Source organism: Patagioenas fasciata, chromosome 17 (assembly GCF_037038585.1).
Source record: "Patagioenas fasciata isolate bPatFas1 chromosome 17, bPatFas1.hap1, whole genome shotgun sequence".
Taxonomy (NCBI): Eukaryota; Metazoa; Chordata; class Aves; order Columbiformes; family Columbidae; genus Patagioenas; species Patagioenas fasciata.
In genome coordinates, this window is record NC_092536.1 from 9,115,432 (window position 1) to 9,131,591 (window position 16,160).

Here is a 16,160-nt window from a genome sequence, read left to right on the forward strand (position 1 = left end):
AAGCGTGTTTGTCCAACAGGGATTTCCCAGAAAACAGTTACGCTCTGGTTTTCAGAACATGAGCTTTTGCTATTGTAGTTCAGGCTCCCTATAGTGACTCTGAGATTGCGCTAGTCCTAAATCCAAAGGGCGAGGTATTTCTAACAAACAGCAGCTGATGCTGCTCCATGCACAAACTTGTATCAAAGCTCCCCAAAATGCCCTGCTAACTGGATTTAAACAGCAGCGGATTTAAACAAACTGGATTTAAACACCCAGTGACGTCTGTCATGGAAGCAGAAAAGTCAAAGTCTCAGTCAGCAATAAAAAGATACAGGTTTGGCCACAAACCAATCTCATTCTTTAAAGAAACACAAGGACTGTAGCTTATTTACAACCACCGCCTTAGCTGCACCTAACACATCAGGAAAGAGAAGCACAGAGCACATCCCAGGCAACTTTTGGTAAAAGCTCCTCATTCAGTGGGAATTATATAAGCAAATACGTTTGTTGAAGTTGTGACCCTTTGACGAGCTAGCCATCACTTCATTCTTTGAAACTAGATTCCACTCAATTCCAGAAACAAAGCGAAGAAGTTGCCCCATGCCTTAAAGTTCAGCCTTTCTCTTCAATGCATTCTGTATTTTAAGGTTCTTACAAACTGATAGGAAGTTTCAATAAGCCAAATAGATGAGTTCAGTTACTGTTAGTTGTGATTCAAGGACTTCATAAACACCCCTAGAGCCTGACAACATCCTGAAACATCTTATGCTACGTCTATCTAGTGCTGGCAGCTGAACACAAAAACCCTCTCACGCACAGGTACAGTCACTCATAGCTGTTCCATATCAGATATTGATTTCTAAGAGGTCATTAACGGTCTGACTAACGGTAACTTACCTTTAAACGAGTATCTGCAGCATGCCATTTTTTAGAGGTTTCACCTCCTCAGCTCTGGTATTTCAGGCCTGCAGTATGATGTAGTAAAAAGAAAACTAGAGAAAAACAAACTTGTTTTAGCTATGTAACTGTTATTTTCAATCACAGCTTCATCAAAGGAGTGAAGAAAGAAAAAGTCTCAGGAGAGCTTCTTTCATGCAGACTCACATAGTCCTACTTTTCACAGTAGCAACTGTGCAGGCAAGAAAAATCTGTGACTCCATATTTATTTATTTTAGTTGTGCTCAGAGTTTTACAGGTAGCATCTTCCCTTTAGACCTTCTCAACAGAAATATAAAAAAGATTGAAGCCACTTGCCCATTTACCCACTCATCTCCAATAACCAAGTGAAGTGAAAATCAGAAACATCTTCTGTTAAAAGAAAGAGTGACGAGTTTGTGAAGGCTTACCCCAGGCTAGAGCTGGGCTTCCTGTCACGGCACAGACCTATCAGTTTGTAGCTTTGAAAACCCAAAGTCCTGCAACCCCCATCTACTCAACAAGAAACAAATCTCATCTCTAGCAGTGACAGGGACATTCCTTATAGCTGACGTTGTGCAAGGGAAACACTTCCTGCAGCTTGGGTGAGCTGGACCTTTTCAGAAACTCTGGGTACCCAATCTGTCTTCACAGGGTGGAGAGGAGGCAGGGAACAAATTCTTCAAGGCAGAACAGACTCTTCAAGTAAGTACTGCACGTCCTGGGAGACGCGCCTGTCTTAGCAGACTGCTGTGGCATGAGGCACTTCGGTCATGGCTGTAGAAAACTGTCCCAGCTCTGTCAACAGAACCACAGGTAAATTTGTTCTCTTTCCTGTGAGAAGTCCCTGAGTTGCAGACCTAAAGGATCTTCCCCCCAAACACACCTCAGTGTCTCACTAGACACTGAAAAAAGGAGCTGAGCCACGTCAGTAGCCTGCAGGGAAGCCGCCTTTCCGGGAATCAGAGGCTGCAGCCCATCCGTCATCGGTTCTGAGAATGGCCTGCACGACCGCACCGCCGCTCACCCGTGTGGTATCATGTTTTCTCTTCCTTAGTTGTTCTTCTACAGCCTGGAATGCAGAAGTGAATAAGGACACCAGGACAGAGCAACTGCACACATGCTGTAGCCTGCAACCTGCATCCTCCATGACTACCCAACCATTCAGTGCCTGTTTTAGGTAGGTCTCCTAAAACTACATGCTGTTCCTCCTCTTCTCTTTGCTTTCTGGGGTGTCCTGCCTTTGAAGAGGTGGAATTGAGAAGATGTTGCATTTGTGTCACTCAGTGTGGGCTATTGATACTATTCCTGGTCACAGAGCATTCTGCTTCAGATATTCGTATACGAGCTACCAGAACTGACGGGTCCAGTTTGAGAACTGGGGAAAACACAGGACTTGTACAGTGCAGAGCATCCTCCCTGGTGCAGGCAGGTATCTCAGCTGTTATTTTAACAAGAAACTTATTAAAGGAGGGTCTTCTGTATAGTTTGATGAAAACTACCTTATGCATTTTTTGCTAATATAGAGACATGGGTTAAGATATGTACAACGACCACACCTGTCTCAGTCCTCAGGGTGAATGAAGCTGCCAGCTCACATGAGCAGTAGGCAGAGTGAGGCAGATCCTGCCATCAGCTCTCAGACTAACAGCACAGAGACCTCCGCTGTGAAAACATTTTCCAGTTTGTTCTTAGGTCCCTCTGCGCATCCTCCCTCTCTAGCTCTGTGCCAGCGCTTTGGGATCCATCAGGAGATTGCACAATAGATCAAGGGTTTCCTGAGAGCCACTGGATTTAGATTGCTGGATGGTCCAGGCTCTGATGGGGTTTGCTATTTTCTAAGTCCTTTGAGCCAAACAACATTGCAAGGAGATACAGAACATCAGTTTCAGATGTAGGTCATGCTTGAACGCGCTAGGCCTTAAATCCATGTGACTGAGACTAAAGGTACACTTTGAACAGCTTATTGCGACCCCGCACTTGACCTGTGCCAGCTTTAATACTGCTTGCCTAGGAATATTTGGCAAAGCTTCATGACTTTCCACAGGCGCATGCCTTCGCGACAATAGGAACCCAGCATCATACAAGAAATTCAGGCGCACCCCAGACTCCAGTTAGACAAACCTCCTCTATTTGCTGCTCCAGCTCCGTGACATTGGGAAACAGCTGATCGTGAATTCTGGGCTCTTCCACTGCTTTCTTCACATCATAACCAAACCAGACGGAATTCATGATTGTCTATGAGAAGCAAAACGCCTTAATGTTAGTAACTTGCCTTCAAAGAGGCCTGACCCTTGTAGCAAAATAAGCAGAGATATCAGAAGGATGTTCACCAGAGCATGTAAAAGCAGTAATTCCTGGTTCCTGCTGCTTGCACCAGTTCCTCTCTTGCCAAAGCAAACACCACTGCAACAAGTCATCTTGTGTATGCTGAGGAGGATTCCCACACAAGGAAACCTTGAGTTACTAAAATTAACATAATAAAAGGATCCTCAAACTATTGTGGCTAGATTTATGCCACTATGATTAAGCTAGCACTGGTTTAGATGCACAGCAGTTACCTCAGCAAACACATAGCTACACCTTCCTGCTACTGCACAACCAGTTTCCTTAAGTTCGTCTCATCTTTACATGCTTAAATTGCAGGTTGGAGCTGCTGCCAAGTGAGAAGAGCCTCAGGATCAAGGGCTTAGAAAGCTGCTTGTAGCAGTTTTTATGGAGGTTTCTCCTCTGCCTCAGCCAGAAAGCAGCACCCAGCCTGGTGCTCCAACCTGCCATGTGTGCAGGCACAGGAGGCAGCTTTCTCCTGCAGTCACTTCTGGTCTGTCTGGGCACTTGAGCGGCTGCCACAGCAGTTCACAGAGAGCCTGATGCTGCACCTCACCTAAGTTCTTATTTAGCTTCTCTCTGTGACTTTCATCCAAAGCTGAGGATGGTGGATGGGAATGGCTCTAAACTAGACAAACAGACTAGTTCATGGAGATCCAGGGAACAGAAGTCAAAGCTAAACCAGTCACAAATCACCACAAGTGGTAAGAACAACTTGCGAAAAGACCTGGAATCACCAAAGGAAATAATTTAATAAGAGACCCTTTGTAGCTCTGGCAGGAGTTGGCATTGGAGATGTGGCCCTCAGAAGTCCAGGCAAGAACCTCTCAGGCCCCCGGCCCACAGCAGGGAGCCACAGTCATGGTCACATCACAGGCAGAGACTTGAGCCCCTTACCCCCAACACTTCCTCTCCCCCACTTTGTTTTGCCTCAGCCTTGTCCCCAGTTTGCCCAAATTATCACATACCAGTGCTGTTGCTGTGGTTATTTTTGTTCCTCCAGACGCACCAACCACCATCCTGACCTTCTTTGTTTTATCCACCAAGATGGAGGGGCACATAGAAGACATCGGCTGTTTACCTGTTGGGGACACAGATGCAACAGAGGTTCAGTTTTCTACCTGCAGATTGCAAACTACCAGCTTCTGCTCCGTGTCTAAACCCAGAGCCTCTGTAGCCACCTTCCTGACTAAGCTCATGTGTCTTGGTCAGCCCTTGGGGATCCCACTATCCCTGTCCCCTGGAAAAAGCCTCAGATCTGTGCCTGATCATAGATGTGCTGCAGCCCACCTTGCAGACACCACAGCATTAGCATGCAAGATATAGCCAAAAGTCTGAGCCAGGAAGGTAGTTTACAGCTACCTGGTGCTATGAAATTTGCTGGAGAAGGAGGGATCCCGAATCCATTGATTATGTAAGGCGAGCTGAAGTCATCCATCTCATCATTAAATATGATTCCACTCACATTGGATCGCACATCAGAGCCAAAGCTAGACAAAACAAGTTGATGCAGACATGTCAAAACCAGAGCAAATCCGGGAAGAGGTTCACGCAAATTACTGCAGTGTGAAACCTGAGATTTGATTGGAGTAAATCTCCCCTCCCTCCCGTTGTAAAGGACATTTTGTCACCCCTTGGGGAAGGAAATAGTTTATACCATGAATACACACGTACACAAAAAGGAAGCCCAGAGCCCTGCTCTGCAGCTCCCCTGCAAAGACCCCAAGGGGAGAAACAGCACAACAGTGAACTACAAACAATTCCCCTCCCAGCTGGGCAGCCCTGTGCTCCATTCAGAGGCAGCAGAGCTCAAAGGCAGGCACATGGGAATGATTGGGGTTTTGCTTAGATGTGTCAAGCTGGAGACATTTTCTACGGACAAAAAAGAACCTTCACCCCCCCAGCTTCAGGCCATACATACAGAACACAGCTCTTCCTGACAGCACTTGAAGTCAAACACTGCACTTCCAGGCCAGCTGTATTAGCTCAAATTCCTTCCAGATGCCTGGGAAATCGGAGCCGGCAGTGATACCAGTGCTTATGAGAAGATCCAGATGCAGTGAATGTTTTCTTGGGGGGTGAACCCAATGTGAGAGGGGACACATTTTGTCCTCTGACCCAACCACATAAGCTTCAGTGTTAAGAACTGACCTGCAAGCTCAGCAGAAGTGCCCATCATCAGTGCTACCCATCACTACCCCGCCAGAAAGGTGACAGTTCAGGGACGTTTTATACCAACCACAGAACCACCACTAGGAAGATGGCAAAGGCCCACATGGAAGTAATGTCTGAGCTCATACTATTGGTTGATGGTGCTGGTGGCGGACACAGCACTGCCATCATCAGCCACAATGGAGAGGTGGGATGTACCGGCATTATCTCCAGTGTAATATACTGGCTCATAGTAGTCAACTGGATGGGAGACGTTTGTGATTTTCCCCCGGAGACTATCCGCAAAGAACTCCGACGTCATGTTCCCGATTGCCTGTCAGAGAAATGCAGTGCAGTTACTCAGCAGATTAAGTTTAAGAGGCATGTAGCTATGAGGCTGATATCCAATACTTCAGACCATGGAAGAGTGGCAAATCCCAGCAGGGAGGCTATTGCTTTCCAGCAGGGGCTTTCCTCCTTCTCGAAAGACGGACATTGTACCAAAGAGCATCGTAAGCAGTCACAGTGCACCCCTTTGTGTGGGAAGTTAATCAGCATCCATTACTGCACATCTATGGAAAGCTGTCCTCAACACTGCTGTAAGGTGCAGGCAAGCAGTGTTACACTTGCTTCAGGGATGAGAGGAAAGGGGTGGGGCTGAGAGGACTAGGCCAAGGCAAGCTCTGATCATTCTTCTGTAAGTTGCGAATTTGTGTCCATCAAGCCAAGCCAGGCTTAGATCCTGCTGCTTTTGCAGAGTCACAGAAGTAAAAGCACAAAGTGCAAAGCTGGGAAAAGGAGGATTTCTGCCTCACCCCTTCTTAAGTCCATTTACTATAGGTAGGACTGTGGTTAGAGAGCTACAAGGATGCTGGGAATGTCACCTAATAAACAAGGCTTCAAACACTATGAAAACAGGGAGAGTTAGCCCTAGATATACTCAAGCACTTCTGGTGAATTGAGGATTCTGCTTTTCCTCACAGTAGGAAGGTTTCCTCCATTTATATCCCTCACAGCTCAGTCAGGAGTCCCACAGGACTTCACATTTTGATCACAGATATTTCAGTGCCTGTCAATAGCAAGTGGTGCAGAGCATCCCTGCCAAAGTTTAGTCACCCAAAAACTTTAAGCTATGTTCCATTCAGCCTTGGTGTTGCAAAAAGAAAAGGCTTTTGCCAGGTACCTCTGTATTGTTGACAAATTTTGGATCTCCCAGTAAAGTCCTCTTGGCGTAGGCAAAGCGAAATGCCTCCACAATGCGGTGGTAAGTCAAACCTTTCTCCTCCGTGGTTTTGATGCTGTCAGCAGAGAAATTATATCCTGGCAACAGAAGACAAACAATTGTGAACACAAAGGAAAGTACACGGTCAATGGACTGCTAATCAACCTGTGTCAAATGGTGTAACCTTGAAACCCAGTTTCTATAGAAATGCAGTCTCTGGACTGTACAATCTCCACATGGACAGGAGCTCTGGTAGTTTTGAGCACTGTAGGAGTCATCAGCAGGGTTTCTAAAGAAGCCTCAAGTACAAATTGGTTTCCACCCATGCAAGTACCAGGGAAGTGCCCAAGTTGGGAGCATATTTTTCCTCTCACACCTGTATTTCAAGTAGGAAAGTAACACCCCTAAGTTTGCAGCAGAAGAGGAATGTTTCTGCATCTCTGATCCCTCCTGGGGTCTCAGACTTCTTCTCTGCTGGAGCACTCCCAAGGGAGGCCCAGCTGCCACAACAAACAAGGTGGTGTCTTCACAGCTCTGGCAGCTCCTGCTGCTCATCAGGCACCAGTCAGGGCACTCTCACCTTTCAGGATGTTTAAAATGAGGGCAAGCACTGGGCCACTCAGGGGGGCACTAGGTGTGTAGAGGGTAAACTCCCCAAGCGTGAGCTGTATGGGGTCTTCAATCACTGTTGCGTTGTAGTCCCGCAGGTCATCCAAAGTGACAATGCCCCCTGGAAAAAGAGGAGGAAACTATAGATGTGGGTTTGTGTGATCTCTGGTGGGAAGAAGAAGTAAGAGTCCATCACCATGCATCACAGCAAAGACCAGAGGAACGCAGACAAATCCTAAAAGTTGCGAGGTAAAGAGAGCAAAGATGGGTGCACCAGAGATGAATTTATTCCTTGATAGATCCCGCTGAGGTTCAGATAGCCTAAGCTTGAAATTGGGCTGACTTACGGCAGTCAGAAATCTGGTGATCCATCTTTTTTACAAAGGTCACCAGCAATGTCAGGTAACAAAACGTCCTTAAGAGTTCTGCTTACAGGAGGAGGATGCAGCTTTTGGGTGCAGATGCTTTGTGCTACCCCACAAACAGAATAATTTGTATGTTCCATTGCCTTTCTTAACAGAAAGGGGAAGACAGTAAAATAAAAATAAAGTAATAAATAAATCGAGCCAGTAAATGACTTGGTCACAGGAGGCTGACCGAAGCTAGCCAGTGCTAGCTAGTCAGGACAGGATACTACCCCCATCTAGTGGCACCGAGAGATTAAACAAGCTCAGTGTTTACAGGACCAGGTATGTTATTGTTCTAGGCAGAAACTTGTGGGATTCAGGCTCTGTAAACAGCATGTATCTGCTCAGCTCTATCCAGAAACACAGAGACTTGCTAGACAGAAATGCACAGTATTTACTATCCATTTCTGACTGTGTTTCATCCCTTAAAGCACTAATGGCTTCTCTTGGGTGTCCTGTTGACACAGATCTCAGGGGCGGCATTTCAGTCAGCAGGCTGGACCCGCTTTCAAGGCTTCTGCAGGTCATCGGCTCCTCCCTGGATGCTGAGCCGCAGCAGGCAGGTCACTCACGCTGTTTTGGACAGATGTCCTGTTTCTCACCTACACTGCGGATGTCATCGATGATCTGTTTTGCCAGGCTTCCTGTGTAAAACGCATCTGCTCCTTCATTGGCTATAGTCTCGTACGTGCTGGCTAGTTTAGGCATCTTGACGATATCGCCCTCATGCAGAATTTTCCCTCCTCTGCAGAACACTTCGCTAACAGAGAAATGAGATTGACAAGATCAGATCTGAGAGACAAGTTCAGAACTCTGTGTACCTGTACCAGCTGACACAATATTTGAGTGTTCATGCTAGAGGCTTCTTGGGGAGAAGAGAAACTGCCTGAGCCCCAGGGGTCCTGATATCTTGCTCTGGGACATAAAACTGAATGGTGGTTTCTGACCTGGGACTCCACATCGCTCAGAGTTTGCTCAGTGAAGCCTTCAGGAGGAACTGTCAATCTTTTTCACCAAGGCAGGCCGCTCTCCCTACCTGCCCAAGGGGCCAACAACTGTCTCAAGATGCCCAGGAGGGGCCATCATCCTGGACCTCAAGCAGTTCAGTTCAGAGCACAGACTATGAAGCTATGAGGCTCACAGCTTCCAGTGAGTCCAGGAGAATGCATTTAATTCCTGTTTGTCAGAACACTTTGAGGTAGTTTCCTCTCTAGCTCCCTCATCACAGATCATGAATGTGCTGCCATGGACCTGCCAGATGGAACTACAGGAGCCAGGCCCGGGCTGTACATCCCAATTGGATTGGAAACCCACCTGCAGCTGGCAGAGATTTTGAGGGAAAGAGAGGATTAAGCATGATCCTCAGTGAGGCACAGACACCATGGGTTTGACTGTAAGAGGAAGTAGAAGAGCATTTAAAGCCCTTCATGTTCATAGCTATTGCCCAGAGTGGATGGTCAGAGGCATTGCTTGAGGGAGGCTGACCACAGAGTAAGAGATGACCCAAATTCCCACAGCCTGACAGCAAATGAGATATTCAAGGAGACTCTGCAATTGCCCTCAATGCAGGTCAGATTAGGTTAGTGCACCTAGAGCATGAGGAAAAGCTGGGGATTCAGAAAATACATCGCCATCTGACAGATTTATCCCAGCATGTACTCTAATTCCACCTTTACTCAGACAAATGAACTTTGAGAGCAGAATTTATTTCCCTTTAAAGGTCAGGACTGAACATTCCTAATATTTGCCACATGATTTAGCACCTTCAGGTGTACCAGCAGGTACAGTGAGTATGGTCACTGGAGGGGAGGCACACTCCTCACAGACACTACGTTACACAAGCACAGAGACTCCTCAGCTAGGATGCAGTCACCCCAAATTTCTCTGCACAGAACAGCACCTGCTTTACCTGCCACAGCGAGACTGCTCTACCTACCACAGTGAGGGATTGCTTTCAATTGACTCCTCTCTTGATTTGATGGCTGCTGCAAGTCCTTTCCCAAGAGGGAATCCTTCTCTTGCCAACTTGATACTGGGTAGAAACAGGTCTTTCCATGCCAGTTTGCCATGACGTTTGTGAGCCAGTTCATACCCACGTATTTCTCCTGGAACAGCAATGGACAGTCCTCCTGGAGCAGATAAAGAATGTATTAGTCTTCCACAGCAAGAAAAGAAAGTGATTAGTGGACAAGGAGCTAGAGCAGCCTTCTCTGTCAGCCCTGTTTTTAGGCAGGGATTATGCGTACTATGACCAGCTCAGCTTATGCATACAATACTAATAGAATTATTTGGCCTCACATTTCTGCATACATATTCTGGACTGTTGAAACACGTCTGTCCTCTTGCTGGTAACTCAGGTTTTTGGGTCATTTCCCCTCAGTTGGCTCTGTACTGGAGAAAAGCTGCTCACAACACGGAAGCTATCATAGCTGCCTGCAGCTTCCAATCCCTCAGAGGAGAACACTTTACAGTACGAGGACACAGTCTGTGCTTGCAGATTGTGTAAACAGAGGACATTTCTAGGTGAGAAATCCTGTAGATATGCAAGAATCTAACCAAAAGAAATTCTTAATTCAGACATTTCAGTAACAGGTAATGCTGGAGCTATGCGGTCCCACCTAACCAATGAAACCGCCTTTGCCATACCTTTCAGAGAGAGCTGTGTGTTGTTCCCAAACATGTCCTCCGATGCGCTTTTTGGAGCCACCTCTCTTGCATTAATGATTTCCACTTTTCCTTTAATGACAGAGCAAGGAAGATGAAGTTTAGCTCTGGACTCCACACACAGGTGTGGTCTCTGCTGAAGAAGTCTGATCAATGTGAGCCTGTTTCTTGGCAATTATTTTGAGGACAGCCTGTTCCCCCAGAAGCTGTGGGAGTCAGTCTCTTATCTTTCCTCAGGTAGGATAAATCACCTGCTTTAGATAAATAGTTCTCAAACTGTCCCAGATGTGTATGGCCTTGTCCCTTACCTGTGCTGCTGTAGATGGTAAAGAAGAGGCCCCCTCCAATGCCCATGCTGTGAGCATTCATGAGTCCTACACAAAGCAGAGCTGCAATCGCAGCATCCACTGCTGATCCTCCTTGCTGAAGGATGTCCCTGTGCAGCAGAAGAGAAGGCATCACATGGTGACATGTTACAGTGTCTCAGCTACCTGTCAGCAGTGGAGCTATCTCATCGGAGCAGCTATAACAGATTCTCTAATGTACATATGTGCATGTTCAGTCTAGAGGTTCCTCAGGAACAGAAGTTTTGAGCTCCTGTCACCTTAGAGAGTAGATCCTAACAATCTAGGTGCAGACCACATCAGCCCTCATTAGACAGACATGTAAACTACCTCGAAAACACCAAGATATGTCAAAGTATGCTTGGGGACAGACATCTCAGACACATTCATTAGACATGAGAAATGACAACTCTCTGAGGAGCCTGAAATCTGCAGCACTTGCATCTACAACTGGGAAACAGCTTAATAAATGGTTTTTAAAAGGAGCTTGAAAAGCATCTCTTGTTCCCCTTGTTCATGCATCTAGGGAATCTTTGCCTGCTATGTTGTCTTTGAGCAACTGCAGGAACATTGGTCAGGCATGCTAAAAGCTCAGGTTTTATTATGGTTTTGTCTTTCTACAGTGAGGTTAGAGATCATTTGTGCTGGGAAACTGCCAGGCTTGCACCTGGATATCAAAGAAACAACAGTTTTGTCTTGCGGAAAAGCTGTCAGAGATAACAAGAGTCATGGCACAGTCAGCAGGTACCTTCCAATTATTGAGCACTGCCCCGCATCTGTAGCCACAGCCGCCCTCTGATAAATGTGTGTGTCCTCCAAGCCAGCGCGCAGCCCAAAGAAGAGAACCAGGAACAAGACAATTCCCAGCAGGGCTGCAGTCAGCGCTCCGGTCACCACACAGCGCTTCTTCATCTTCCTGTGGGAAGAAAAAGGATCATCAGCCTTGCTGCTTCTGGGGGACATGGGAAGTAGGGAGCAGATGATCAGGCACAAGAGCAGTGTTTTCTTCTACATTCTTTCACATCCACTGTTTTCCCCCCTGCCGATGACAGCTCTGCCCATGGCAGGGCAGTTTGAGAAGGAGTTGGCAGGGAAGGTGTGAGCCCAGTTCTGGGCTTAACAGTTACATCAGAGTGATGTTCTACTTTGAAGTGAAATAGAATATCAAGAGGAGAGGGGATGTTCAAGATATCCTGTACCATTACCTTTCAATGGTGACAGGACAACCAAGTGTGACTTTATGGTCTGAGGATTTTAGATGCTCAGCAGGCATTTAAGTTACTGCTCTGCTTAGAAGGACAGGGGCCAATGTCAGATTGTATTTTACCTAATTCCCAAATCAAGTCAGCAATTGCAATCAGAGACTTTTTACTGGATTTTCCCTCCAACACACGCTGGCAGCCCCTTCACCTCCTTTGTAATGTGACGGAGTCAAGGACCGCATCCTGCCCACACTCTGAAGGCAGGCAGGTGAGCAGCCCTTTGTGTCGACTTCTTTCTCCTTACTTCACAGCCACATGGTGAGGCTGGATATATGAATTCTTCCAATCTTTTCAGCCCTTGCTTTTTATCAGGTTTCCATGAGTTCTGAGCTGTGGGCAGTGAGCAGCTCCTCCTCCCCTGAACCTCTCACAGAGGTGGTCTCCCAAATTTCCTCACTCAGATTCATATCAAGACCTTTTCTGTGGGCACTGCTGGTGATATTTCTTTATGCCCCTGCTATCTCTGTGCAGAACCACCCTTCTAACAACTCCAAAGCTTTTACCAGCTTCTCTTTTACCTATTATTGCCATCCTGTTTGCAGGGTGATCTACTTCACTGAGCACCCCAGGGACTCCTGGGAGCCTTCTGATAAGAGCTCTGAAGTGTTACAGTACCAGCAACGAAAAGGACCCAAACTATCACTTGAGTGAGAACCTGTCTTATAGCAGGTAGGTAACCTCATACATCAAAAAAGCAGCAGTGAGAACGGAAATCCAAGGAGCAGAACATAATTGATGTTAGTCATGACTCACATCATCCTCACAGAGGAAAAATTCAGAGGTTTAACTTCATATAATCTGCTTTGAAATAATCTGTCTATGAAGGAGTCTCTGTCCAGAAGGTTGTCAATGACCAGTGCAAAACACATCTTAGTCACTAGCGAGCAACCCTGGCCAAAGCTGTTTGGCACACCGCAGGGTGAGCACAGCACACCCTCCTGTCCAGGGCCCTTGGCCAGAGCACCTTTCCAATCAACCTGCAACTTTCAGAGGGTGATGGCCAGTGCTCATGTCTCCACGTTTCCTAGTCCTGCATATAGATGCTCTTGGGGTGCACAGGGTTACAGTTCATCTGTGAGCAAGCACCAGGACACCAAGGAGCTCTCCAGTGAGCATATTCCAGACATACACCAGTATGAGTCAAGAGCTACTGGGGAGATGGAGAGTCACTGCCATCATATTGGGACTGGCAGTTCATGAAACACAGCTTGAATAGCTACTCTTTGACCTTTCCCATTACAGGATTGTTTCAGCAAAAAAAGACCTAAATTCATCATATTGCCTTCAGGGACCAGCTTCCCTGTGTAGTGCAGCTTCAGGTTTTCACAACCACTGTGCTTGCGTAAAAGCCAAGGTGCCCTTTACCTTACCGAAGCATCTGCCATCCTCAGAGACAAGCCAATCCCCGGCATTGCGGCTGAAGAGCAGATTCATCAGCCCCATCCTCCATAGATCTTCAACAGCCCAAAGTAGAGCAAACTCCAGCAGTCAGAGCAGCACTCGCTGCCTTGCAGCAGCAGCAGGATTAGGGAGCAGTGAGTATGCCAGCGCTGAGCTAACTAGAGAAAAAGGGTCAGGCCAGCCAAAGCAAAACTCTTCTCAGAAGGAGGAGAATAGCAAGCACTGCCCCCTCCACCTCATTTCACCCTCCTGTTATTTAAATTAGGAGATATATATTTGCTATTCAAGCCCTGTATATGTGAGTCTCAGTCTGAGTGCTAAAGACTTCCATCTCCAAGTAAAGCAGCTCAAACTAAGGTGTAAATCTACTATATGTGCTGTTCTGTAAACAAATGTCAACTGAGGGCAGTAAAAGGTAAATGTATGAAACGTCTTGCCAGGTTCTAGAACTTGATTTACACTCAACTACTTTTAAAAGAGACCAGTGGCATGGTTGCAGAGCAATGACTGTGCAGGGAAACAGAGAAGCCATTATGTCCCCAACAATAGCTCACACACAGCCTCAGAGTTTAAACACAGTTTTGTTTGTTGGCAGAGAGAGTTCAGCTTCAGCACTGGCAGTCTCCTCCAGGCTTCACAAGAAATGCCATGGGATCTTTTATCTGCAGCCCAGCTAGGCAGAAGGTACTTTGTTTTATCTGAAGGCTGCTCTATGCTGGGCTGTCCCCCAAGCCTGGGGTGACTCAAGCGCCATGGGTGGTGTGTTAACCCATCAGCTCCTGGCTGGGGCTGTGCAGTTCTCCTGCACAACCACTTGCGTCTCTGCTGGGATCCTGGAAAGATTTAATGCCTTGTCCAGCAAATTAGTCTGAGAGCAGGCGAGGAGAAGGGGAAACCTCAGATGGTACCTCTGCTCTCATCTTTCACCTCCTCTCTGGATTCAGATGACACTTGTGAGCATCTGCTAGACCCATAAGATCTCCACACTGAGTGCCCAGCTGCCCAGTGCATGCACAGACCTTGAAAGGGGCCCTCCAGCCCATTCCATATGCCACAGGTGCGGCTCCTGATCCGTAGCCAGCCCCTGGGGTGAGGATCAGACACACACCCCTGGCAGCAGGAACCAGCACACAGTCTGCAGTGGAGAAGAGACACTGATTGCTGGGCACTGCTCCTGCACTGTGCTGTGGTGCCACGTTGCCCTCTGGGCTGGGCCTCTGGGACCCAACCAGGGCCACAAAAAGGGAATTTTCTTAATAAAAGTGCCATCTGTGCAACACGTCAGATTGATCCTGGTAAGGAAGCTGCAGATATATGAGCTAAAGAATTACAGCTTTCTCTTCTGCAACAGTACAGAGAGCAAACTCAGCTGAGAATAATCACCAAGCCGAACAGGCACTTTGTTTGCTGTGTAGCAATCAGGTGATGGATCAGGAGTCCGCAGACACCCACGCTCTAACCCACCTCTCCACACTTGCCCTGTGTCCCGGGCAGGCACGCTGCAGGAACAGCTGACTTTTTGCACTGACAGACTTCTTGAGTCTCGGCTCTGAAGTCGAGTCCCTGCTAGGATTTATTGCTAGGAGCAGACCAGCAGCTGTGTGCTGCCACCTGAGCTGGCTCCCCAGCTATTGTCTGCCGATGCTGGTTTCCACCTCCAGACCTCTGCTAAATCCAGCTGTTTGGAGGCTTGGCCAGCACTTCAGTCACACAGCACTGCTTGGCAGCAGCAGTAGGTCTCCAGGAGAGAGGGGCTATAAAACCATTAAAAGTAACATGGTTATTTCTCATTGCTATAATGGTCCAACAGCCAGTCCTAGCCACAGAATTTAAAATGCTAAAGGATTGCATCCATCAGCATATGAAGCAATGCCTTCACAGCTCTTCCAACAGAACTTGAAGTTACTGCAGTGCATCAGGGAACCTGAAGGCACTTCTGGGTAGCTTTTCTTTTTGTTTCTTCTCCCACACCCTATGGATTTTTTCCACAGGAATTTCAGGAAGCAACAAGAGCAACAACTCACACAACACAGATCACTCAACCACATCTACTGTTCAGACTCCTCCTTTTTATGGCAGAACACACAATCCAAGGTGTCCACTTCCTGATGGTTAAACTCACTAGTATAATGGTCCAACAGCCAGTCTGAGCCACGGAATTTAAAATGTAGGCTGATAGTTTGTCTTAATTTATATTGGGAGATGGGAAGGACCATCAAGTAGCAGAGTTACACTTATGCGAGCAACCTCATTGAGATGTATTTGGATGTATTACAACATTCACATTTTCTTAAACATGATATTGTTTTTGAATTAAAAGAACCCCAGTCCAACAGGTTAGCTAGTGTCAGCAGGGAATACAGGGTCTGACATCTCTGCCAAGAGAGCTGGAGCACACTGGAGAGATGAGGAACCTGCCATGGTCAGGGAAAGCTGAAAGGAGAACTGAAAGAAGAGAAAGATGAGATGTGCCAGCCATAAGGCAGGGGAGAGAGAAGAGTGGGATACCAGAGGATGACAAAGGAGTCCAGGTATGGCCAGGCACTGCCTTGTTCCTGAATGAAGTAGTGAAGAAAGTATCCACTGACAACACCTGAAACTTCCACCAAACAGGCTTTAAACCCATCTTTCAACAGCCACAAACCTCAGCACCCACTCCTAAGAAAGAGGTCCTGGTACTCCCACCATCAGCCCAGCAGCAATACTTGGCCATTAGCTTTGAGACACCCATCCTTACTTTCCCCAGGCAGCACACGTTATGCAAGGATGGACTGGACAGCTTGAATCTTGCCACAGCACATAGGCTAAGCTCTTCCGATAAAACTCAAAGTCTAATCCATATCAATCACATTGCCATATTTAAATAATCAATAAT

At 47.0% G+C, this 16,160-nt stretch overlaps 1 protein-coding gene across 5 annotated transcripts in view; it reads right to left on the reverse strand.

Moving 5' to 3' along the window:
- Positions 1-1,126: 1,126 nt before the first annotated feature.
- The window catches only part of GGT1 (gamma-glutamyltransferase 1), a 58,725-nt gene continuing 43,691 nt past the window's right edge, over positions 1,127-16,160 (reverse strand). For 3 of the 5 annotated variants that reach the window (XM_071816137.1, XM_065851828.2, XM_065851827.2), the window contains 12 exons: positions 11,371-11,538; positions 10,587-10,714; positions 10,261-10,350; positions 9,551-9,743; positions 8,217-8,374; positions 7,179-7,328; positions 6,560-6,696; positions 5,526-5,710; positions 4,588-4,715; positions 4,194-4,306; positions 3,022-3,135; positions 1,127-1,969 (listed from right to left, as the gene is read on the reverse strand). In XM_071816137.1, coding sequence (XP_071672238.1) covers positions 1,826-1,969; positions 3,022-3,135; positions 4,194-4,306; positions 4,588-4,715; positions 5,526-5,710; positions 6,560-6,696; positions 7,179-7,328; positions 8,217-8,374; positions 9,551-9,743; positions 10,261-10,350; positions 10,587-10,714; positions 11,371-11,534 — 1,704 coding nt within the window. In that variant the 5' untranslated portion in view covers positions 11,535-11,538 and the 3' untranslated portion in view covers positions 1,127-1,825. Of the gene's footprint in view, positions 1,970-3,021; positions 3,136-4,193; positions 4,307-4,587; positions 4,716-5,525; positions 5,711-6,559; positions 6,697-7,178; positions 7,329-8,216; positions 8,375-9,550; positions 9,744-10,260; positions 10,351-10,586; positions 10,715-11,370; positions 11,539-13,249; positions 13,318-16,160 lie in introns of those variants that run through there. The other 2 variants (XM_071816134.1, XM_071816135.1) reach the window with 2 other exon arrangements.